Consider the following 24,700-nt stretch of genomic DNA (forward strand, 5'->3'; position numbering starts at 1 on the left):
AAAGAGGAAGTCACATGGAAAAGTGTAAGGCACTTTCAACGGAATGAAAATAAAAACTCAACCTATCAACGTTTGTGGGATGCACAAGGGCTAGAGGGAAATTTATAGTATTTAAACGTTGAAAGTAGAATCTAAGCTTCTACCTTAAGAAACTGTAACAGTCCATTGAACCCAAAACAAGCCAATTCAAGGAAATAGTAAAGAAAAAATGCAGAACATAAAATAAGAAAAATAATAGAAACAAATCAATGAAACCCCAAACTGGTTCTTTCAAAAGATAAATGAAAGCCAGAAAAATCAAGAATAAATGAGAAACCACAAATTATTACCAAGATCACCACTATCAAGAAAGACCTCTCCAAGTCCTGGTGACAGTGACAATGGAGAGCATTTTGAACACCTTCGTGCTCATAAATTCAGCAGTTCAGATGAACTTGACCTCTTCCTTAACAGAAACACACTTCCAAAATCTTCCCAAGAAGAAATGGATAACCTGCGCAGTCCTCTAACTAATGGATATCTGAACACGTGATTAAAAGCTTCCAACAACAGCAAGGCCTGGATGCACCACGATGCACAGGGGAGTCCCCCAAACACCTGAGGGAGAGCGAAAGGCAGGCCCACAGCGTCCCCGCGGTGCCCCGGCCAGGGCAGGGCACCAGAGAAAACTGCAGAGTCAGACCCCAAGCAGCACGGGTGCAAGAAACACCCAACAGAATACTAGAAAACCAAATTCAATGGTCTATAAAAGTCATAATTTATCCTGATCAAGTGAGGTCCATCTGATAAACGCAACGGCTGGTTCTGCAAATATCAGTCAGGGGACTCACCACATCAACAGTCTAGGAAAAATGTGATCCTCTTACTAGATTTAGAAAGAGCATTTGGAGCCCTGGCTGGTGTAGCTCAGTGGATTGAGTGCGGGCCTGAGAACCAGAGGATCGTGGTTCGATTCCCAGTCAGGGCACATGTCTGGGTTGCAGGCAGGTTCCCTGCAGGCCAATTCCCAGCAGGGGACGCACGAAAGGCAACCATACATTGATGTTTCTCTCCCTCTCTCCTTCCCCTATAAAGATAAATAAATAAATAAAGTCTTATTTAAAAAAAAAAAAAGAAAGAGCATTTGGTAAAATGTAACATCCAACAGTGATTTAAAAAATGGACAAACCTCTCAGCACAGTGGGAGCTCACTGAAGCTGGGAGCGGGCACCCGTAAGAACCTACGACCGGGTACTCAGGAAGCAAGACCGGGTGCCGCCCCTAAGATGAGGGACCAAGCAGAGACCCCTTTCTGACCGTTGTGATTCTGGAAGTACGAGCTGGTGCAGGGCGCAAGAAAGGGAGACGAAAGGCATACAGATTGAAAAGGGGAAGAACAACAGAACAAAACACTCTCTGTGTTCACACAGTGTAACTGTGTGTGAAGAACCTTCTTGAGTCAAGAGTCAACTGTATCTCTAAACACAAGCAACGAACAATGGAAATTCAAGTGAAAAAGTCAATACCACTTAAATCTCAATGAGAACGTGAAACAGATATAGATTTAACGAACTGCACGCCGGATCCGTTTGCTAGAGACGACAGAACAGCACTCAGGGGTGTCATAGACCCAGGGAGAGGGGAGCCTCGCCACCTTCAGGGGTTGGGAGGCAACACAGCAGAGATGTCCACTCTCCCCAGACTGATCTCTAGATGGAGTGACTCCCTGATCACCGTCACAGCTGGGATGTTTTCAGGAATCAAAAATTTTACTTTGAAGTTTATAGGGCCAAGTAAAGGGGCTAAATACCCCAAAACAGTTTTGAAAAAGAACAAAATCGGACGACCTTCAGCAGATGACATCAATATCAAGTATAAATCTACAGGAACAAAAATAGGTTCGCGCAGAAAAGACGATACACCGAGCAGTGACACATCCCAGAAGTTACTTTAATGAACGCGCGAAGCCAGTTCCGTGGAGAAAGGGTCGTCTCCGTGACAGAAGGTGCTGGAAATGTGGATGTCCGCATGCAGAAGAGAAATCCGGGCTGCACCTCCGACCACACCCGCAGACTCACCCCCTCAGCACCCTGGGTCGCCCCCATCGAAGCTCCGGGGCTCCGTCTCCAGGGCCACAGGGAGGTTCCAAAGCCTCAGCCACTTTGGGCTGTATTCAAAACTCTCCAGCTCCCCTCAACCCTCCGCTCTTCTCCCTAATTATTTAATCCCGTGCTCCACAAACTCCCAAGTTTTGTGGACCACCAGATTAAAAATTCCCTCCAGTGAGAGAAAGACCAACAGACAGGAGTCCTCCGGGCAACGCATCCCGTGAAGCAGGTGTTGGGGCCGAAGGGTCTCCATTATCACGCCCAAGACGGACGAGTGCTCACAGAGGGCTTGGTCTGCCCAAGGTCTGTGGCCCCCTAGGGCATTTTCTCCCAATATTTAGCATGTGAAATGCCACCACCACCTCAGGCTTCGGAGAGGAAACGTGACAGGGTGGCCTTGTGGTTTTCATTGCTCAGAAACCTGTGTCCATTTTCCCTGGACACACTAGGTGCCGACCCCAGTGCGTCCCAGTCTTAAACTTGATGCTGCCCAAACCCACTGGACCCTGGCTCCTTCTCTCGGCCAGCGGCGAGGGCCACGGTGTGCGCACACGGCCCTGTGGGCACCCAGGGGGACGTGCGAGAGGACGGTCACAGGGCAGGTGCAGGTAAGGCAGTTTTCCGAGTCTGGGAATGGCGGCAGCCCCGAGGATGCGATGGCCACGTCTCTCACCCCAAGACGGGATTTCTGGGCGTGGCGAGGAGAAGGAGCCGGAGGGCAGAGCAACCCCGGCAGTTGCACGTGGGCCACGGAGACGGCCGTCTGTCCGTTGTCATGGTGGTAAACCATTGCTTTCAGGTTCAAAGACGCACGCCTGCACACATGTCCTGTGAGCTGCATGGGGGAGAGGCAGCCTGAAGGCTCCGTGCGTGTGAGCCAACTGTCTGGCGTCCTGGAAGCCACAGCCCGACAGTGGGGGAGGCGCCCGTGTGACCCTAAGGTCACAGAGCCCACGGGCAGCCAGAGACCTCCAACTGGGAGGTTCCTACGCGCTGTCCGTGTCGGACAGCCCCCGAAGGTGACCGCGAGGCTGTCACGCGGCACCTGCTGGCTTTCTCGCACGGCGCCCCCACGACAGCCTCTGAAGAGCCGAGGCAGCGCCCAGCACCACCGTCGCCAAGACAGCTGCTGAACACCTGACTTGGGGGCCGGCTTCGCTTCTGGCTTCGTGCTTAGAGGGCAACGCACAGCACAGTCTGGCTGCGGCTCCGTCACGTTTACACACGCGTTACGTCATCCTTGCATCAGCCGCCCCCCCACGTCTTCCTGTAGGAACCGTGGGCAGGCCGCAGCTCCCCTCCCTGTTGTCCCTCGACGGCACGAGTGTGTCCATGTGTGGCATTGGGGCCCTTTTACATCCAACCTGACTTTAACCATCAGTGCAACGACCGTTCACGTCTCATCACTGATCTGGGGTAGAAATGCATGAATTACTGGCTCAGCCACCGGAAAAACGGAAAGGCATGCCCCCTCCTTTCCTCCAAGTCCCCGACGGAAGGGTGGCAGAGAAAAGCCCAGAAGAATGATGGGTTTTGAAGTGAAGTCTCCCTCCCCAAGTGGTGGTCAATCAAGTGAGTGACCCTCTGGGTGCGGCCGCGCCCCAGGAAGCCGCCTGACCGTCTCATCGCCCATCGTCTTGGCCACACGCGTGCTTGCCGAGGGAACTAGTATGAATGAATGAGTGAGAGAGTGGGAATCCAGCTGCAGGGCGAGTGTGGTGTTTGCACCCCGCACAAAGGAGAGGCGGCTGGTAGGACGGGGCTCATCCCGAGGGACCGGGGTGACTCCCCGCTTCCTCCTTTCTGCGGAGCCCGCGGTCCTGCCCCGTGGCAGGTGTCCTCCAGCTTTGCCTGCGCACCTGCTCTCCGTCCCTCATTTCTCGAGGTTCTGTCACACGTGCCCTTCTCACCCTTTCAAACCGCCCCCTGTCCGAAACCTGCTGTTCTGGCGCAAACCCCGCTAACCCGGCCCACTGTCTTCCCACACGCAGGAGACACAAATCCGGGGCAGAAGCCACTCCAGGGTTCTGGTCCCCTCCAAACCCCTGTGCGCTGTCACTGGCTGACCGGCTTTGGCCCCGACAGCGGCCTCCACCTAAGTCACTGGTGGCCATTACTTTTTATCGCAAGGAAGAGCCTGGCCTTCTTTCTGCCCAACCATCAGAGTCTCTAAAAGCACAGCCGAGGTTCCTGGCGGGAGGGCCCTCGTCCTGCAGCCTCGTGCACGTGGGGTCTCATGCCCCCGGGGCTGCGGTGCATGTGGGCTGCTGTGTTCCTCCAGGGGCAGGCGGCCCCCACACCCCTGGCACAGTCCCGAGGTGCCGTGGGATGGGGGGCTGCTTGGTGTTCCACTCTTCTAGCCCCCGAGCTCAGAGGAGCGGTCCTAGAATGTGAGGCTGGTGGCAGGGGGGCTGGCTGACACGCACATGGTGGGCCCGCCCCAGGTGCCTGACTCGGGTGTCTGGGCAGGACCCGAGAGTCTGCATTCCTGACAGGTGACTGGACTCTGGGCCGGGGCCCTAGGGTGGCCTTTCTGCTTCCTCTCTCTTTCCTGCCTCCCCCGCCTTCCCTGCCTCTCTCCCTCCACCCCTCCTTTGCTTTTCACTTTCCTTCTGCCTACAGCCTGCCTGACTGGCTGACGGGAAGCCCACTCTTGTCCCCACAGGGCCCTTCTCCACCTCTTGTCCCAGGAGAGTCGGTTGCCGTTCGCAGCCCACGAGCTGGGCGTCATGCCGAGCAGGCACCGCTCCCAAACCATCTCAGCAGCTGAAGGGAGAGACCCCGGTTGTTTTCCTTCCCGACTTCTCAGTCAAGTACTTAAACAGTATCAGGCAGCTGTTGTAAAGCTTCTCTGCCACGTCTCTGAATAAATTCTAGGCTAGCGTTACAATTCATCTTCCCTTCAATCCGCGTAAACAGGAGAATCAGCTTAAAATAACGGTAAATCCGGAGACCAGTGCTGCCTACCCAGCTGGCTGGGCTTGGAAGGCTCACAACTCGTCAAATACAACGGATACAGTGCCGCGTGGGGCCGCGTGGGGTGGAGGCGTGGGCACCCGGGCCTCTGCAGCAGGGCTGGGGCTGACGCCTGCACCCCGCCTGTCGCCGACATCGGGCTGATGCAGACCCGACCTGGAGACCCCAAGCAGCCCACGGACGCTGCGGTAAAGCCGGCTAAGCTCAGCGTGGGGAGAAAGAGCAGTGCGTTGCCTGCACGATGTCCGCATCCTAACACACCTGTTGGAGTTACCAGGGCCATGACACGTGTCTGCTGCAGGGCGACCTGCAATCTCACTCACTACATCCAGGTCCCCTCTCCTCACCTTCAGTGCGGGGCGGGTCAGCTTTCCGGGCCGGTGAGCGGCCTCACGGGTGACCTGGCAGGGCCGCCAGGCCGAGAGAGCCAGCGTCTCCTCACTTCTGCCCAGGTTCTGTTCACCGGGAGCAGCTGCTGGCCCGGCGGGTCTCCCGCAGTGGAGGGCGCGGACCTACACGCTCCCCACAATCCCACACTGCTTCTGGGCACCCCTCCAGCAAGTGATTTGAAACGCTGGGGACTGCAGTGTCTCCCGAACGTGCGAGGGTGCCCAGCCTCTCGCTCTTCCGAGGACCCCGCAGAGCCCGTGGGCCTGCTTTGCCAGCAGGGCAGAGGCGCCGGTGAGCAGAAAGGGTGGCTGGCCACACGCACCCTGTGGAACGCGCACCGAAGCTTGCTGGCGCCCTGGCCTTAGTTCTAGGTTGTAACGGGCTCTGCCCGCGTTCCTGTCTGTGGCGGCTCCCTCGGCTCTGACACTCCTGGTGTTCGCACTGCATCAAATGTCTCCAACACACAGTGGGGCCGCAGGTCTTGGACAAGCTCAGGTGTCTTCTCCTAATGCCTTGTGTCAGGAAACACACTAATACCTAAAAAATCCTGTGCGTCCCCTTCCGAACTTAGTTTTCCCAATTCTTCATTTGCCCCAAGGAGAAAGCACCGGGGACCATTTTCTTGGCTAGGCAGGTAGAGTGAGTGGGGACAGACAGGCAGGCCCCAGGCTCTCTGAAGCAGGAGAGAAGGCAGGCACCGTGTGGAGAGCGGAGGCGGCCTGGGCTTGGCGCTGGGACCTGAAATGGTGACGCTGGGCTCCTTCTGTGAGCAGACACCTGCGTGTGCCTTGTTTCCTTTGGGGCGGGCGCTGGGCCAGGGTGGGGCACAGCACAGGGCAGCAAGGCCGCCGACGCTGTTCCTGCACTCCGGGCGCTGTGGCCAGTCTGTGCGTCTCAAAGTGGTGCGCGGGCCCCAGGAACTGGAGGCCGATTCCATGTTTCCTTGCGTCTCCCAGTGGCAGCTGAGGGGCCTGTCCCACCCTGGGAACCCTTCCAGGTCACGAGGTCGCCTGCACAGGGACAGGAGCCGGAACCCTACCCCCACCCGGTCCCTACTGTGGTTGGCAGTGCGTGCTGTCCTCGAGCTCCCGAGGAGCCACCGGCCATGCGGACACAATGAAGGTGAGCCGTCACTGCTTCTCTCCGGTGTGCAGCTGCCCTGCTGACCTGGAGGTGATCTTTACCCGCGACTGATGTGTGCGGAACGAAGCATGGGGTGCAGCCCTTTCCCGCACTTCCCAGGGAGGCGACCTCAGAAAAGCTGGTTCCTCCCCGAGCTGCCATTTTTCCTCTGTGGAGTGGACGCAGGGACACCCATCTCCCCGGAAGGTCAGGGGAGGGAGGCAGTGCGGCAACACGGGTCAGACACAGCCCAGGACAGCGAGGACCGGTGGACAGTGGCTTCCTCTAATCTGCTGCTTTCCTGTCCTGTCCTTTCCTCAAAGCCCTCAGAGGCCACGCGAAGCCCACACCTGAGGGTACACCCCATGCCCCCTTGTTCGGGGCTTGCTCGGGGCTGTGGGGCAGCTGGGGGTTGAGGGTGTCACCCCACTTGGCAGGCACCAAGGTCTGGGAGTCTGGCGGACGGGGAGACAGCTCCCCTGTGTGACGCTGTTTATCCAACCGACAGCTTCCCAGGGGCAGGGAAGAGCGGAGCTGGCCGACCAAGTGCCCGTTCGCTTGCGACCCTGGCTGCAGAAACCCTTCCAAAGCTCAAGTGAACATTTAGGAGTTTTTACAAATGCTTTGGAAATGTGGATAACCAAATGTTTTTTCCATCTCTTTTTTAATATAAAACATTTCTTTTTCATTAGAAGGTAATGTTCTGAAACCAGAATAAATCATTACAGTACAAAAATACCTGTTATAAGAAGAGAAATGATAGAGAAATAAAACTAGGAAAAAATTACAGCTTTGGTGTGCTCAAAATCATGATTTATAGCATAATTTGCCTTTGGGGCCTCTGCAGGAGCGCTGACATCTGTCTCTCTGTGATGCGTGCGGAAAGGCGCCGAGCCCTGTCTGCGTGGCTTGCTCCAGGGCGGAGTGGCGTGTCCCTCAGGGCGGGTTCCAGCGTGTTCCACAGGCAGGCTTCCCTACGAAGGCCACGGTCAAGCTATTTCTTCCAGTCGCTTTTGCCACTAGTGGAACGACCACTAACAAGAAGGGAACGCGGGACCAGAGGCGGCCTCCGCACGGAGGCCGCGGGTGACTGCGGGGCCAGGTGCGGATGCAGCGGATGGGGCAGAGCAAGGGCCTGCAGGGGCGCCGGGCGCTCGGGAGGCGCAGCTCACGCTCGGGGCTTCCCCACGGGAACCCCAAAGCACGTGGACTCCCCGAAGCGTTCTGGGAGGAATTCTGGAGTAAATTGAAGGTATTTTCTGTTTCGGCTTGGGGACTCGCCGTGGAAATTCGACCGCTGGTGCCCAGGCGGCTGCTGGGGCAGAAGGAGCCTCTTCCTGCGCCCCGCGAGGTCCCCTGGCCCGCACTGCGCGGGAGTGGGGATGCTCGACTCCTAAGTCGGGCGCCGCGTTGCTTTAGAATGTCGGGAGCAGAGCCGCCCGAGGCACTGCCGATAAAGCGGGTTAACTGGGGCCGAGCAGCGTGCGGCGTGGCCGGGCGGGGAGGACGTGCGCACTGAGTACACTCTGCGTGCCCGGCGTCGGTCCAGGCGGAGAACGTGGGAGGAGCCCCGCAGAGAGGCCGGACACTGTCACTGTCTCAGTGACGAAGGGGCTGAGAGGGCAGTGGGGTCCCTGACGGGCGAAGTGGTTTCAGGTGACTTTGGGGGTCGGCAGCACCCTGTGCTGGGCCGAGCCAGGGCAACTCCGGCCCCTCGGCGCCCGCCTCTGCCGGGCGCACCTCTGCGCCCCTCCGCTCCGTGCAGAGCGTCCCCGCACCGGGAACAGGGTGGAGCGGCTGTAGTTCAAAATTACAGGGGTTCTTAATAGCAGTATCTGTCATCTTAAGGGTTTCCAAATTTATTGTTATCTTATTAAATAGACTAATTAAAGCAAACATGAATTGCCCCGGTTTTCAGGTATTTTCCCTTTCCAGGGAGTGATTAAGAATTACTTGCAGATGGACGGGTCCTTCCGGCTTCTCTTGCATGTTAAGTGTTTCTGCCTCTCACGGCGAATGCGGGCTGACTGCGCCTAATTTATCAGGGAGGACTGACATATGGACTCGGGGATGGCAACAGACAGCCGATCAATAAGGGATGATAATAACAGCATGTAATATCAAGGAACATTAGGTCTCAGGCAGCATTCGGGGGGAGGTGGGCAGTTAGAAACTTTGTCGTTTGAAAAAGGTCAAGGCCTGGGAACAATAAAAATGACTAAGCAAAAGAGGTCACACCTGCGAGGCAGGAGAGGGAGCGGAGGAGGGTCTCAAATTCTGCGAAAATCGCCCCCCCTGGATGTGGCTTCGGGTGGCTGCGCTCAGTCATGCTGGGAGCGGGTCTGTTTAGTGCCAAAATCACCGACAGCGAGAAACGAGGCGTGTCTACAGATGCCCAGCTCTGCCCGGGGCCGAGCCTGGACCCTCCAGAAAACAGGGGGTCCGGCACTGGAAACAGCCCTCAGGTGCCCCGGGCCTTCGCACGGGGGTGGGATGGAGACCCACTGGTTTTACGACATCTGCCCGGCTATTTCGGGGGCAGAAGTTTCACTGATCGAGTAAGTTGTTTGCTTGTGTAACTGAAAAAGAAAACCGTGAACACACCGAGTGGCAAATCTCATTACCACTAATCACATCACATCACCACAAATAACATCAGCCGGCGTTCCCTTTGAAAAATGTTCTCAGGACCACATGGGACTCCAAAGAGGCAAAAGAGACTGTTATCTCACACAGGGAAGGCCCAGCCCCCGCACACGCCCCGACTCGGAGGACCACTGGAAGGGCGAGTGGGCCGCCGCCTGTCCTCGGGAACCGGAGACGAGCAGTTAGCCCACGGTCCCTCCGACCAGATCGCTGTTGCATCGGAATAGGCGGCCAGTTTGAACTGAATAGGGTCCTCGATTTTTATTTCTAGCTGCCCCAGCTGCTCAGCAAGCCCTGCTCCCCAGCAGAGATTCCCCCCCCCCAGCCCCCGCCGCATGGCGGTAAGGTCAGCTCACCTCCCTGCAAGGTGTACTCCGTCACCGCCCTGCTGAACACGCCCAGGCCGGCCCCGTTGTAGGCGGCCACCTGGATCTCGTACTGGGTCCAGATGATCAGCTCCGTCACCAGGCAGTAGTTGACCTCGGGGCTGGCGATGCTCTTCTGCTGATGCTCCCCGGGCAGGCCAGCCAGGCGGTACCTGCGTCAGACCACAGAGAAGGGCTCACACCGGAGACTGGCCCACCACGGCTCTTCCTCCAGGCCGAGGGAACGGGGCACGCGCACTGGTGAGGCCGGAGGTCAGCCCGAGGGCACCGGCCTCCTCCAGCTGTCACCAAATGCAGCCTGCCCTCAGAGAAGCTGAGCTCCGGGCAGCACGGCCCTGACCTCCTAACTGTGCTGACGGCTCAGGGAAAATGACCGCTCTTCAAGTGGGACTAGTGTTAAGGCTACAGGGACTTAGCACCCAGAATTGCAGACGTGACTGCTGTCGGGTGGCCAGTGGGACCGACATGCAGCTCCCGTGCCTTTGAAACCTGGGGAGGAGCCGCCAAGCCAGCCTGGCTCCGGCCCCACTTGGGGTCTAGGTTCATGTGAGGAGGCCCTGGTGGGGGACTGAGTGGCTTCCCCGGTGCTCCCACTCCGAGAGCGCTGGTCCCATGCTAAGTGGGACATGTCGCTTGTCTGGGGCCTGTGAGCGCGTGCGTGGTGTAGGCTCCCTAGGGCCACAGGCAGATGTGCAGAGTTGTATTTATTTTAAAAAGGGACCCACCGGACTTGGGACCTTGACACGGGAGAGTGAGAAATTGCTATCTGTGCTCTGAAGGGACTGTCCGGCATTGTTCTGAGGAGCAAGCCACCTTCCAGGACCCCGCCTGGAGAAGGCAGGCCACGGCCGGGGGAGACAGGGCTGGGACGGCGGGGTCCCTGGCACCTGCAGCCTCGGGCATCAGAATCCCATCTCCGAAGTGGGCCTGCACGGGGGAGGCCTGAGTGAGAGGAGCAGAGAGGGAGGGGACGGAGGGAGGCGCGGTGACAGTGGGGAGCCCGCCGAGTCTGAGTCTGGGGGGCGGGGGTCTCCGGAGCCTGATGCGCAGGGCCTCTGGGGGCTGTGCAGTCCTGGTCGGTCACAGCCGGACCAGCGGGTCAGCTAGGTGGCCGCCATCAGAGCAAAGGAGAAACCCCCAAATTCAGGGCCTGAAAGGAAAACAGCTCTCAACCGGCACGGGTTTTAAGCAAAGGCTCTTCCTGAAACCGGGACTTTCTGCGGCTCCTCCCCTCTGGCTGCCGACCACCCGCGCTGGGCCAGGCCTGCGTGCCGGGAGCCGCAAGGAGGCCGCGGCTCCTGTGCCCCTGGCCTGGGGGTGGCCCTGGGGGTGGACGGTCTTTTGTGATGAATGTGTCACCCGCATTTTGCGTCATACCCCGTTGACCTCTGACCCCTCCGAAGGCGGCAGGGTCCTAGGACTGGAGGGAGTGACTGCGAGCACGGGCAGGCACGTTCACTGCGGGGGTCGGACAGCTGAGTCCCGGTCGTCAGCCCCGTGCCCACGACATGGAGCAGGGACAGGCACGGAATGACCCCCAGGCCGGACACCGTCACCGCGCTTCCCTGTGTGCGGCACATGTGCGTTTGGAGTAAATGACAGGGAGACTATTAGCCAGTCACTCGGAAGAAGCTAAAAACTGGCTCTACGCCCCCATCAGACCCAGAGCGCCTGGTGTGTGCACGGCCCAGACGTTGGTCGCATCTGGCCAACGCGGCACAGGCTGGGTGCGGTGACTGAGGGAAGGCCCACTCCTCAGTCCCTCTGCAACCTATGTCCGGCAGCCTCGGGCTGGGAGGAAGACGTGAGACGGTCACCAAGTTCTAACCTCCTCTGAGCCTCAGTTTCCACCTCCCTAAAATGACCCAATAATAATGGCACCTTCCAGCGTTGCTGCGAGAATAAAATGAGGCAATGGAGCCAGGCATCTGCTAAATATTTCCTTTTTGAAAGCCCCTCTCCTGGGAGCGTGCTGAGAGAGACCGGGTTCCCAGGAACTAAGACCTCCTCCAGTCCCCTCTCCATGTTGGTGCAAATAAACTGCAGCCTCGTGTCTCCGAAACGAACTACTGTTCCTTCCACGGCAGCAGGCTGGGCCGCCCTGACCCGCGTGGCTGAGGCTGCTTCCGAGGCAGCCACACGACGTCCGGGGAGGTCGCGACGGATCACGGAAGGGCAGGGCATTGTCCTCTGGCTGCTGGGCTGTGTTGCCCAGGAGACCGCCTCAGACAGAGCAAGACGATTGTTTATGCGGAAATAACAGAGTGTGTTTACAAAGGACACAACCCTTCTGCTCCTCTTAGAGGAACGCCCTGCCCATTGTCATAAATATTTGATCACTGCATACGCATCCGAGCGGCTTATCTCGGCCGGAGCCCCGACGTGGTTTATTTCCACTCTGCGCTCGCCCGGGCTGTGCCGCGGAGCTGACATGGAGCCTGGAGGCTCGTGGTGGACAGAGCCGACCTGCAGGCTGGAGGCTGATTCGGAAATGCGACCAAGCGCATCCATCTCAGCAGGGCTCTTAATTCCCGAGAACTTGGATGTCCACAGACCCCGCGTGGTGCACCACCCTCTCAGGGCTTTTGTTTCGGCCTGAAACACAGGCCCTGTGATCCAGGGGTCGACTCTGCAGACACTACCACGGGGCACCCTTCAACAGGAGTCACCCACCAACAGAGCAGCGTGCGCCCCTGGTGGGGCGGGGGAACCTCAGAGACTTGATTATGAAACCCCAGGTCCCGAGCTGGGTTCTGTGGGCCGACCTTTAACGTCTTTACTCGGCAGCTGGAGCCTCAGGGGACTTTCCCTCTGGGGGCTCAGAACAAGATGGGGCGGCTGGGATGCAAGCAGGGGTTGGGGGTGGGGCCGGGAGGGCTGGGCCCACTCTTTTCATCAGCAGATGAGCCCAGGAAAGAGCGACGGGGGAAGCGAGGAGCGGGCGGGTGGGACTCGACAGAGGACCTTGGCCTCTGCAGGGGAGCGCCATGTGGGAACCGAGCCCGCGGTGCCCCTGTCTACAGGGGGCCAGCCACAGGGGGTCGCTGTGCTGGCCTTGGAAGGCGGAAGCGCAGCTGGGGGGCACACCCTGGGGACAGCTGCCCGTGAGCCACTTCAGACAGGTGACGAGCTGGCTGGGGCTGAGAGGACAGTTCAGATGCTTGAGGAGCTGCCAACAGCAGTGAGCCAGCAGTGACAGGCCAGCGTCCCCAGAACAGACGCACATGTGTGACATGCTGAAGGCACCCTCGGGTGAACAGGACCTGGGGAGGAGTTGTCCCCCACATGCAAAGATCCTGGAGTTAAAGAAGCAACCCTTGTGTCACCTCTTGCACTCTCCCACTTAAAACCTCTGGAGCTGGTATCTCCGGCTCGCGGCTCAGCAGGGGCCCGGGCCAGGCACTGGAGGAAGGGGACCAAGGGCACCTGGGTGCTTGCCCTGTGGGCTGGTAGGAGTGTCAGAGGCCACGTCCAATGAGCAAGCATGCCCACAGCTGTTCCGTCTGTTAGAGGAGACTCAATGATGACCCGTCAATACCGCTTTTCCTTCCCCTGGTACTGACAAATCAACCACGGAGACGATTGCGTCTGACTCGACGTTCGAGTCGGCAGTGGTTCTGGCACAGGGGACGTCTTCCCTCGAGCCCAGCGGAGCCTGGCCCAGGCTGCTCCCACTCGTGAAGGCCCAGCTACCCCTGCGAGGCGCAGGGAGCCAGCCGGCCCCTCGTGGGCCACGTCTGGCCTGGGGCCGTGTGAGTTTCGTCCGCCTTGTATTTCAAAGTAACTCGGTTTCATTCCCACATTGAAAAACTGAGATTGTGTGGGAAAAGCCAGGTTTTTAAATTTCTTTGAAACATGATAAAACGTGGTAATACTGAACCACATACTTCCATGCTAACAGCTGGCTAATCATTTAATCAGCTGTAGTATTATCCATTAGAAATGGTGATAGTTGATAATGCACGCCCCTGATCAAAACGTAGAATGAAAGGATTTACAATGCAGAGCGCACCTTGCCCCCCGGCCCATAATATTCCCCTCCGAGCTCTTGTCACAATGCAGCCGCCGATTCCGGGGTTTTCTTGTGCACACTCGTTCTGACGGGACAGGTGGGAGCCGCCTCCGCCAGGCTGCCTGGGTCCCCGCTCTCTCTAGTCCGGCGCCCGCCCGCCCGCCCGCCCCTCCTGCTGCCCACGGGCTCCTCGGCACCTGCGCGTCTGCGCCCGCGGCAGAGCAGTCGGCCTGGAGACGGCCCGTCAGGGGACTTGCCTGAGGATGTAGCCACGCAGCACTCCGTTGTGCTCCGTCTCGGGGGGCGGCTGCCACTGCACCATGATGGACTGGTTGGTCCGCCCGCTGGCCACTATGTTTTTCGGGGGAGCACTGGGTGGCTCTTCAGGCAACATCAGCCTGAAAATGAAAGACGCGGAGGAAAGGGAGGGCGGGGCCAGGTGGGAAGGGCGCTCATCCACATTTTTCTCTCTGGATCTCCAGCCCAACTATGTACTGAGACCCAGCGGTGGAGAGAGAGAGGCACACAGCTAATCGGGCGGAAGGGACAGGCATGGGAAAATGACAGCAAGTCCACACAGTGGTCATCTCCCCCTGGGCCCGCCAAGCAAGCAGCGGGCAGGCACAGGGGAGGCGGCCCGTTCGGGGGAGCCGTCCCAAGGCTCCGCTCTTCAACAGTTAGGAGCTCGGGCGCTGTGGCCTGCTGGCCGGCCTGAGGCACCTTCCAACGCCTTTTCCTCCGCTCTCCCCAGCTTCCCATACCACTCCCCGCATTTTGACAAACTCAGTGTTCTGTTCTCCAACTCCGCCCACAGGGAGCTCAGGTTGGCTGGGGAGGGCACACTGCACCCCAGGGACCGGGGAGCGGCCAGACGGCTGGGGAGCAGTGTGCCCTTGCTGACTGTCTGAGCGGCCAGACACCCCCACGGTGGCCCTGCAGCCAGCCGCCTCCCGGGCCCCTGCGGGGTATTCACTGTGGGGACGCGGCACCTGCTCCCGTCTGGTGGCGGTCAGGGCGGATTGAGGCACTCAGCACTGGAAGCGCAGCCCTGCGTTTTTGCAGGGGACTCAGAAACAGCAGGCAGCACCCTGGACTCTGCCTGCCCGCCCGACCCTCTTTGAAACAGTGTGTCTAAGGCACTTTGCTGGGAGCAGTTGCGGAGTCCCAGCTGGTCCAGCTGCGTGGTCTGCTGGGTTAGTCTTCCCCACGCAGGTCTGTGTCAGAGCGGCTAAGGGCTGTGGGCTCATTTCCTGGTCCATTTCCCCACCTCCCTCTGGGCTCCGGCGTGCTTTCAGGCCTTGCTGTGGCCTGTCACCGGCTGAGGGGCGTGCCCCACGCACCTGCTTGTCTCCACGCTGTACTGGCCCTTGCCCACTTGGTTCACGGCGCACACCCGGAACTGGTAGGTGCGCGCTGGAGTCAGGCCGCGCACGGTGACGCCTGTCATCTCGGGGCCAACGTTTGACAGATGCACTTTCCACGGTGAGTCTGAAACAATGAACAACACACGTCCAAACCCAGGTGAGCACATGTCTGAAGAAAGACACGGGAACGCGCCGTGCATCCCCACGTGTCATCTCATGTGCCCCGCATGGCAGTGCCGAGGCACGCAGTGCTGACCCCATTTCACAGAGGTGGAAACCGAGGCGCAGGGTCCCGTGGTTGGTAATGAGGGAGCCTGGCACTGAGCACGGGCTTCCCGTCACCCGTGCAGCCGTCAACAAGTGAGGGGGTTTGTGTGCAACCTGCCCAGGGCCAGGTAAGGGGGTCCCCGCACGCCTTGTCCCTGTGCTCACAGTGAACCGAGAGGAGCCCCCTGCCTGCTCCCATGGTCAGCAAACCGCAGACTCTGCCCAGAGAAGGATGTTGCCCGACGATAAATAAAAACTATATTCATTAACATTCTAATAAAAGAGGAAATGAGCATGATAGAGACAGATGGGGTGTGCGCCCTGAACCCATCTGCGTGGTGGCCCGTTCCACCACCGCACTCCTGAGTGGTTTTGGCTGGAGACCTAATGAGACTCGGCGGCGAGGAGCGCCTTCCACCAGCCACCCGCAGGTGCGCCCAGCCGCTCTGCCCGCGGGGAGGGCTCTCGCCTGCAAGGCTCTGGAAAGTTCCGCCGGCTCCTCTGTGCTCTCGAGGTTTTTCTGCACTGCGTCGGCCTGAGCGTTCCTAGAGGCTGACTGAAGGACTGAGACCTGGCAAGGACTCCGAGCCCCCCCACCCCCCGTGAGCCCCCACGCGGAGTGGCTCTGATGCCGGAACGCCATTTTGGAACTCTCAGGGAAAGGTTCCTGAGGAAAGCAGACGGTTTTCTCGTTCTTCGGAAGCGGTGAAAGACTGCCTGTCGCGTGCCCTGGAGGAGCGACACTGAGGTGGTTCCCACCATGGCGGGCAGAGGGGGCTGTGTGCGTGCTGGGTGGCACACGCAGAGCCAAGGCCTCTGGAACCGGGAGGACTTGCCATCCGCACCCGGGCCCCCCACAACACACACCTGGCCGCAGGGCGTAGCTGCGGACTGCCCCCCAGGGCAAGGGGGCCCGCCCGGCCGCCGAGGAGTCCGGCTGTGAGCTGGGCTCGGCAGAAAGCCGGGCTGCTCAGAAGCAGGATGCCAGTTGGTGCTACAAAGGCCGAACCTTTCCAACTATTTCCAATAAAGCCGCTTCCAAAAATGGCTTTCTGGGAACGCAGTCCTCACCGCCAGCTGGGCATTTCAGAGTTCTTGGCTCCGGCTCGCCAGTGATGTAGGTGATCGACAGCGGACGCGGCGGCCCTCCCGGTCCGTTTCCCTAAAAAGGTCAGCGTGCGCAGGCCCGGCTCACCGTGCGAGACCCACGCCAACCTCTCTTTCCGCTCTGGTGGCCCGAGACCTCCCTTCCTCCGGGGGAAGAGTGAAGAGCGTCCCTGGGTGGGGGGGTCCCTGGTGCCGTTGGAGGAACCAGGGCCCCTGTGCTCAGGGCCAGTGTAACGGAGACGCAGTTCTCATTCTGAAGACAGCACATACGAAGCAGAAAAATCAGAGACCAGAGCTGACTGGGGCTCTTCCACGGGCAGTGCAATTCTGTTTGTTTCTTCTGCCAAAGTGGGGACAAATCAGACCCCCACGAGCCCCACCTCACCCCACCGGGACGATGGCTGTCAGAAACTCAGAGAACAGCAAGTGCAGGCGAGGACTTGCGCGGGCGGAGCCCTGCCCACGGTGCCCCGCAGCCGCCCCGCAGCCGCCCCGCGCCTGGGCTCTGCGCGCCCTCCGGCTGCACCGCAGGGTTCTCCACCGCCCTCCTGCTCTCCCGCAAGGAGAGAGCAATCTGGCAGGGCGGGAGGTTAAACTCAAGCTGACACACTCTCGGGCCTGCTTCATCGCGCGGGCGCCCTGATCTGTGCGCACACACACGGTGGTTTGGGGAGGGCGTGTGCATTCATTCTCACCAGCTTCAGAACGGCCAGCCTGCTGAGAACGGATAGAATTTAATGGCAGGTGTGTTCCCGACAATCAACGTGCACAATCCCTTTAAGGACTCTCCTCTTAGCCCTTATGGAAGGGAAGTGCCGACGCTTGTCTCAGGGGCTGCGTCCGAGGGGAACTTTTTGATACAGAAAACCACCCCATGGAAATTTTAAGCGCTCCCCTGCCTCCTCTTCTCTGGCCTAGAAGATGCAGGATGCCAGTCTTCCGTGCCAGGCCAGCAAGCCAGCCTGTGCACCCAGGGGCGTCGCGGGAGTCCCCTGGCTCTGAGAGCCCAGAGCCCCAGGGGGAGGGGACCGCCATCCTCTCCGACTGCTGGTCGGAAAGCTGGGTGCCTTCAGTCCTCATGAACGTCCCGGAGGCTTTCCTGAGAAAGAACAGCATCACCATGTTCTCGGGCAAGGGCGCCTGGGGAACGACACGCCTTGTCTGAAGACTGGCTTGACTGCCGAAAGCGCCATCATCGTTATCCGAGTCCCTGACGTCTGCGTGGTAGCGTGCACTCGAGGCTGTGACTTTGGGGCTCCTCTCGGGGAGAACGAGGGACCCAGACTCGGGGGCTTGAAGTGCCTCCCCCAGGCCTGGCGGCTGTCACTGCGGGACTTGCGGATGGATCGCGCCTCCCACAAGCAGGGCAGCCTGAGACGCAGCAGGAAGGACCGAGTGACGCCCAGGGAGCGCGGACACTCCCACGCACACACGTCAAGAACACACACAACCGAAAGCTGAACTGCACCGACAGCCCTCAGGCCANCTTATGGAAGGGAAGTGCCGACGCTTGTCTCAGGGGCTGCGTCCGAGGGGAACTTTTTGATACAGAAAACCACCCCATGGAAATTTTAAGCGCTCCCCTGCCTCCTCTTCTCTGGCCTAGAAGATGCAGGATGCCAGTCTTCCGTGCCAGGCCAGCAAGCCAGCCTGTGCACCCAGGGGCGTCGCGGGAGTCCCCTGGCTCTGAGAGCCCAGAGCCCCAGGGGGAGGGGACCGCCATCCTCTCCGACTGCTGGTCGGAAAGCTGGGTGCCTTCAGTCCTCATGAACGTCCCGGAGGCTTTCCTGAGAAAGAACAGCATCACCACGTTCTCGGTCAAGGGCGCCTGGGGAAGGACACGCCTTGTCTGAAGACTGGCTTGACTGCCGAAAGCACCATCATCGTTATCCGAGTCCCTGACGTCTGCGTGGTAGTGTGCACTCGAGGCTGTGACTTCGGGGCTCCTCTCGGGGAGGACGAGGGACCCAGTCGGGGGCTTGAAGTGCCTCCCCCAGGCCTGGCGGCTGTCACTGCGGGACTTGCGGACGGATCGCGCCTCCCACAAGCAGGGCAGCCTGAGACGCAGCAGGAAGGACCGAGCGACGCCCAGGGAGCGCGGACACTCCCACACACACGTCAAGAACACACACAACCGAAAGCTGAACTGCACTGACAGCCCTCAGGCCATAAAGACGACACAGGGACCCACTGAATGACACAGTCAGCCTGGGCCAGGGCTGGGGACTTTCTGCAGGACACATGGCCGGGCTGTGCACCATCGAGAGCAGAGGGTGGGGAGATCGACTTCTGTCAATCAGAGACGAAGGAGACTGACCAACTAACTCAACAAAGGACCTAATTGGACTCAGACCTGAACGACCCAACCGTGACAGCAATGGCCAGAACATCGGGGACATTGAAATATGGACAGAGCCTCAGGTGGTCTGAAGGGTTGCCATTAATCTTGTTAGGTTTCGAGTCGGTGTTCTGAGCTGTTTACCGAATCACCTAAAGGTGAAATGACAACACCGAGGACTTCCTTCGAAGTGCTCGGGCAGAGAAAAGCAGGACACTGGCGAGACTCTCGGTGGAATGTCCATGGGGCTAAGCCGCGTCCCCAGGAACACACTGACGAGGAACACGGTGCTGCTGATGCTGTGCCTTGGGCTTTTTAAACAATAGCATGGATGAGAACGAACATTCTTCCATTGTTGCCGGTGACAGAGTAAGTTAAGTGCAGGAGCCGCGAGGCCAACCTCCTTTTCCCATCCCCCTTCCGCTGCTGCTTTAGCTACAGCGGTCTCCACGTGTGTGTCCTGAAAGGTGGGCACGGGGCGGTGGGAGTGACGGCGCGCCCTGGAAGAGCCCCCCGCCCGCGAGACACGCCCTGTGGACCCCACACGGCTCTCGGCAGGGCCTCTACCCCTGGGAGGGTCCTGACCCACAGGAGGGCCCCAGTGAGTATCTGTTCCAGGGGGGCGCCCGCCGGGTCCTAGAGCCGGTGATGACTTTGTGGGCGCAGGGGGCCTTCTGGGTAACTGGGAGGCCCCCCTCGCTGCTGTAGGGAAGGGGGCGGCACAGAGGGTGAGTCAGAGACAGGGTGGCTGCAGGTGGCCCTCTGCACAGAAGCTGACCCAGCCTTGGGGCTGACTCGCCATGGGGGCCACGCTGTGTCTGAGAATGTCCTCCAGGACTGAGTCTCCGACCAGCAGCCCCATAAGAAGCCCTGCTCAAGAAAGCTGTCGGTACTAGCAAGTCCCACACCGAGGGAAGACGGACTGCCGTGGGACGCTGCCGCCTGAACCTCGAAACCTCACCGCCAACTCAGCCGGCTTCGACCAGGACCACCTGCCTGGGCTTCACCGGGCTCCCTGTGCCCAGGCCCAGCCCCGAGGCCCGGGGTCCTTTAACCCCCTTGCCTCTGGGACCCTTCCATTGCTGATTGAGAAAAACCGACCTTCCCGCACGGGCCCCGCCCCCACCCGACTCTCTCCCCGCCTCTGAACCTCACACGGGTCAGCCTGCCAGGCGACGGGCTGTCACAGGACTCTGCCTGACACTTTGTGTGGTTCTCTGCGGTCTGAGACTTTGGCCTGGCGTCCTTCGGTCCCTGTGTGTGCGTGTGTGTGTGCGTGTGTGTGTGTGTACAGAGAGACATTTCCTACTTTTAAAGACGACTTAAAGATCTTCTGTAGTGAAAATATGCATACAACTGGACAATAAAGTGAAAATCAAAACTGAACAAACCCACGTCGGGAAGGACAGGAAGCTGGAGGTACGGACTGAGCACCTGGGGTGACTGAGGCATTTCAGGGAGGGGCTCAGCTGGGCCCAGGGTTCCCGGCGGCCCAGGCAGGAGGGCGGCACATTGAGGGCGGAGTTCCCAGAGGGGCCGCGGGTCCCCGGAGGGCGGGCCGTCTTGGGGACACCTCAGGGCGCGGTCCGCCTGTCAGGGAGGCCAGGAGAGTGCGGAAGGCGTAGGCGGGCTTTTCTGATTTGACGAAGACGAAGCGCGGTATTAATTTAATTTGTGGAAGGCAGTGTTTCTAAGTGAGGGAAAGGAGACTGACTTCAAGCTCCAGGCTGGGAACCCGGGGCCCCGACGGGGGCCCTGGCACCTGTGCGGGGGCGGGGCCTCGGGAGTCCCTCAGAGGGCGGAGCCTGCAGGGCGGCCGCCCAGGGGACTGTCCCGCTGCACTGCGGGGCGCTGCCAAAGGGGGCGCTGCCAAAGGGGACGCTTACTTATTTAGGGGTGATTTGCCTAGAAATCAGAACTTTCCTTGCCATATTTAAAAAACCCTGAGAACCAGTCATGCGAGGGCTGTCTCACGTGATGCCAAAGTGCTCTCTCGGACAGCGGCTTCATTTGCATGAAGTTCAAGGACGGGCAGAACAGATCCGGGGAGGTGGAGGCGGAGGAGCGCTGGCCTTCGACAGGGGAAGCCCGGCTGGAGAGCCGCGCTGGGCACTTCCCGAGACGCTGAGGACGTTCTGCGTCCGACTGAGGAGCGAGCTGCCCGGTGTGTTTGCACTCGTCCAGACTGACTTCGGATCTCTGCCCTTCATCACATGCAAACTCTGCCTCCACACACCGCGCCAACCGACACCACGCTCAGGGCACCGTGGCCCACCTCGAAAACACGAGGACCAGCCGAGCCCCCATCAGAACGAGAGAGGACTCGGGAAGTGGCTTCAGGGAACACGAGCCCCTGACACCAGCTGCCCCTCCCTGTGCCCCATGGGCAGCGCCTGGTCCGAAGGTGACGGCAGAGTGAACCCTGGTCACCGCAGCAGCGATGAGACGAAACCCGAGGACGCCTGGGACAGAGACGTGCAGGACCTCTGCACACAGACCTGCAAACTTTGCTGAGCAACACCAAAAAACAGCTGAAGAAAGGGACACCCGTTTAATTTTCTGGATGAAAAGACAGAATCACCAAGAAGTCAGCTCTCACAAAAATGACCACAGGCTTAAGATGATTAAAAAGTCAATGAGATGATTTTTGAAACCTGACAAAATAATTCCACTTCTTTTCTGAGAGAATAAACAGGTGACAAGCACAAAATTCTGAAAGACGAGGGGACTAGCTTTATCCGTTATCACAACACATTTCGGAACTAAAACCATTAAAATCCTCCAATACTGGCAGAGAGCCAGGCAATAAATAAGTGGATCCCAATAAATGCCAAACAGACTTTTACACAAGTAGATATTTTTCATGTGAAAAAAAGTAAACACGCATAAACAAGTGGGACATGCAAAAAACTATGCTGGGAAAGTGGAGGTCATCTGAGAAAAGGAAAAGTCACGTGTCAGAATGCTTAACACATCTACGTTCCCGGCGATTTGAAAAGTTAAAGGTATTAAAAGGTAAAGCTTCAACAGCAAGAAGAAAACTTGTAAGAATACATATTTTGTGCTTGATTGTGCTGAAATATCCAAACACGAAAGCAATAAGAGAAGGTGTAAAGGAAAATGTCAATAGATTTAAGTACATAAAAATCAAGCACTTCGGTCTGCCAGAAAAGTAATGCCCCAAAAATTAAGGGCAAAATGCAAGTTGAAAACATACTTGTCACAAATGACAGAAAAACCCCGAGGCCCCGATGGCAAAGCAGGGGAAGGAAATTGACAGATCCCGGCGGAGGAAGCCGGCCGGCTCGGGAACCTGTTTAGCAGTCCCAGTGACCGAAGGAACCCCATGTGGAACAGCTAGAGACCTGAACAGAACGCTCACCCATGAACCTCCTGAATGAAAACATGGGGAAAGGTCTTTGCAAACAGGGAGTAGGAAAAATTACTGTTTCCTTCTGATGGTTTCATTGGTGGTGGTGTCCTGCCCTGGTCCGACACCCCCAGGGCCTAGTTTGCCTATCTGGTGCCAGGAATGCCCCAGAGGGACACTGAGAAAGCGTCCCCCAGAGGAGGACAGGCTGCAAAGGAGCCGACCTAAGACAGAGGGTGGGGGGAGGGGAGAGCTTGCCCAGACACAGGACAGGGCGCACAGGCCACTAGGGCTCAGGGAACTACCGGCAACGTCTCATTGCACAATTATGGCAGGCGAGGCGAGGCCCGGCTGCAGATAACCCTGGAGAGGCAGGCGCGGTCAGGTGGTGAGTGGCGCTGTGGACCACGCTCGAAAGCCTAGAATCTATTTGTAAGCAGAGGGACCTTCCTCGTGAGAAGGAATCGGGCTGGGAGTCTGGTGAGAGGACTGGCCAGCGACGTGGCTGCAGGCCAGGTTGGAAGCACAAGCGCGTGCCGGCGTGGCTCTGTCAGAGCCGGGGCTCACTGTCCAGTTTCCCCGTGTCACCTTCTGCGGGGAGGCCCCAAAGGTTTCGGGCAGCGAGGATGTTCGCTCAGTCCGATGTGCCCTGAGAACTCCTGCCGGCGGCACCACGCAGGGTGGATGGTGGACTCGAGGAGGCCAAACGGATGGACCGGTGTGACGGGGCAGCCACCAGGCAGGGACCAGGGTTGCAGGAGTGCAGAGGGCGAAGGGTTGTGATGAGAAATTTACTAGGTAAAAGCAACAGAATTAATGATTTATTGGTGGGGGATGGGGACTGGCCAGGGACTGGAGAATGACTTTCATGTCTCCAACCTGGAAGAGGAGCAGCTTGGAGGGGGGATGCTGAGTCCTCTTCTGACTGTTTGAGCGTGAGGAACCCCTGGGACATCCAGGTGTAGATGTCTAGAGGCCGTGTGATCATGGAGTCCGGGGCTTGGGACAGATCCCGGCTGGACTCGCACACTCGAGAGCGCAGCGGGGGTAAGAAGGTGGGCATGGCGCCCAGGAGGTGACCAGGAAGACGGATGGTGAGAAGACCAGGGTCCTGAGCGTGAATGACCACGGGGCCACCAACAGTTTAGGGGCAGGACTGGAAATGAGGTCTTCAGATGAGTCGGAGGGAGTGGCCGAAGAGGACAGAGAATTCGGAAAGAAGAGGGATGGGATTCAAGCCAAGGGGACAAAGAGTCTGCGTTTCAGCTCCAGCCCTGGCGCCCTGCGGCCTGAACGCTCGGACAGGGCCTCTGCGGTGGCTGGTCTGCGGGGGGCAGGGGCAGCAAGTGCCGCTAAACCTTGTCCCCTGGGCCCCCGCAGGAGCCAGGGTTTCCGGGAGCGCGGGTCCTAATCCGCTCACCGGAGAAGCTGGCCATGGAGAGCGGCCCCAGGAACTGGGTGAACAGGTGACTGGACGGAGCTCTCTAGAATCATCCCTGTGCACAGCCCTGAGTGGGCCAAGTACAATTCCCACCTCAGTGTCCTTGCTGCTAAGCTGGTCTTTCCGATCATAATCACCCAGCGTATTCAGCTGCTTCTTTAGGGCTCTGGCTCCTAATAAAAATAAAAATGAGGCCACTGGCCCGGAAGACAGTGCTGGCCTTTCTAGGTGCTGGGACGGGAAGAGGGACACGCGGCCACCAGCCCAGAGCTCCGCAGCCTGCCTCTGCGGAGACACAGACGGGCTCGGAGCAGCTGGAATCGGGGAGAGAGCAGCTCGCCCTGCTTTGGTTCTTCGTGCAGTGATGCTGCTGATACTGAGTGTGGAGTCGAGCCTGGATCCCTCCGCATCAGGGGCCCTGAAGGGGACGCAGCTGGAATCCGTGTGGTGCGGGTGGGTTTGGTGGGAGGGCCGGATGCCCAGGAGGGGCTCATGATGTCCTCAGTCACTTCCACAGTGAAATGAAGTGACCGGACACCTGTGGGGCCATCTGGCGTGTGCCTGGCACTCTGCCAGCTACCACAGGGGCAGTGTTGACACCAGGGCCCTGCCCGGCCTTGGGACTCATGGTCTCGCTGGAGGACAAGTGCCACCCCAGTCCCTTTTACACGGTGCGCTCAGCACTCAAAGGGAAGCCTGCACAGTGGCTTAGGGACCTCCGGGAGGGAAAGCGAGTTCCGCTCGGGTGGGGCGGGGTGGCGGGTCCAGGAGACCTGTGGCGGAAAAGCGCTCTTTGGGCTGCCCCCTGCAATGTCCCTGCCCCCTCTCCCGGGTCGTCGAGTCAGAGCTGAGCACGTCTGGAGCCTTGTGCCGTGTGGCTGTGGCTGTTCTTCAGTCGAATGTCATGTCCCCTTGAAGGTTCTCACTGACTTGCCTGCCTTCGGTCCCCCGTCACTGTGCGCCCACAGCGTTTGGTCCGTACCTCGATGAGCACCTGTGACCGAGCGGGACATGGTGACCTGCGACCACCTCTGTGCTGTAAATGAGCTGGGACCAACCATCTCGTCTGGCACAGAGCGGACGCCCAGGCGGGACACAGCACTTTGCGGACGGACAGGCGGACGGAGGGAGCAGCCCTCCCCCCAGTCAGGCACGGCGTCGGACGGGCAGGACCCCTTGGTCGCACCCCTTGTG

General features: G+C 59.1%; 1 protein-coding gene across 1 annotated transcript in view; it reads right to left on the bottom strand.

Annotated features, from left to right (window-relative positions):
- SDK1 (sidekick cell adhesion molecule 1) overlaps positions 1-24,700 on the bottom strand; it is a 340,546-nt gene that overhangs the window by 88,474 nt on the left and 227,372 nt on the right. The window contains exons 13-15 of the mRNA XM_037057908.1: positions 14,960-15,107; positions 13,877-14,017; positions 9,578-9,759 (exon numbers count right to left, since the gene is read on the bottom strand). Coding sequence (XP_036913803.1) covers positions 9,578-9,759; positions 13,877-14,017; positions 14,960-15,107 — 471 coding nt within the window. The remainder of the gene's footprint in view (positions 1-9,577; positions 9,760-13,876; positions 14,018-14,959; positions 15,108-24,700) is intronic.

The sequence above is a fragment of the Sturnira hondurensis genome, unplaced genomic scaffold (genome assembly GCF_014824575.4).
Source record: "Sturnira hondurensis isolate 20B ecotype Veracruz unplaced genomic scaffold, ASM1482457v3 Scaffold0009733, whole genome shotgun sequence".
NCBI lineage: Eukaryota > Metazoa > Chordata > Mammalia > Chiroptera > Phyllostomidae > Sturnira > Sturnira hondurensis.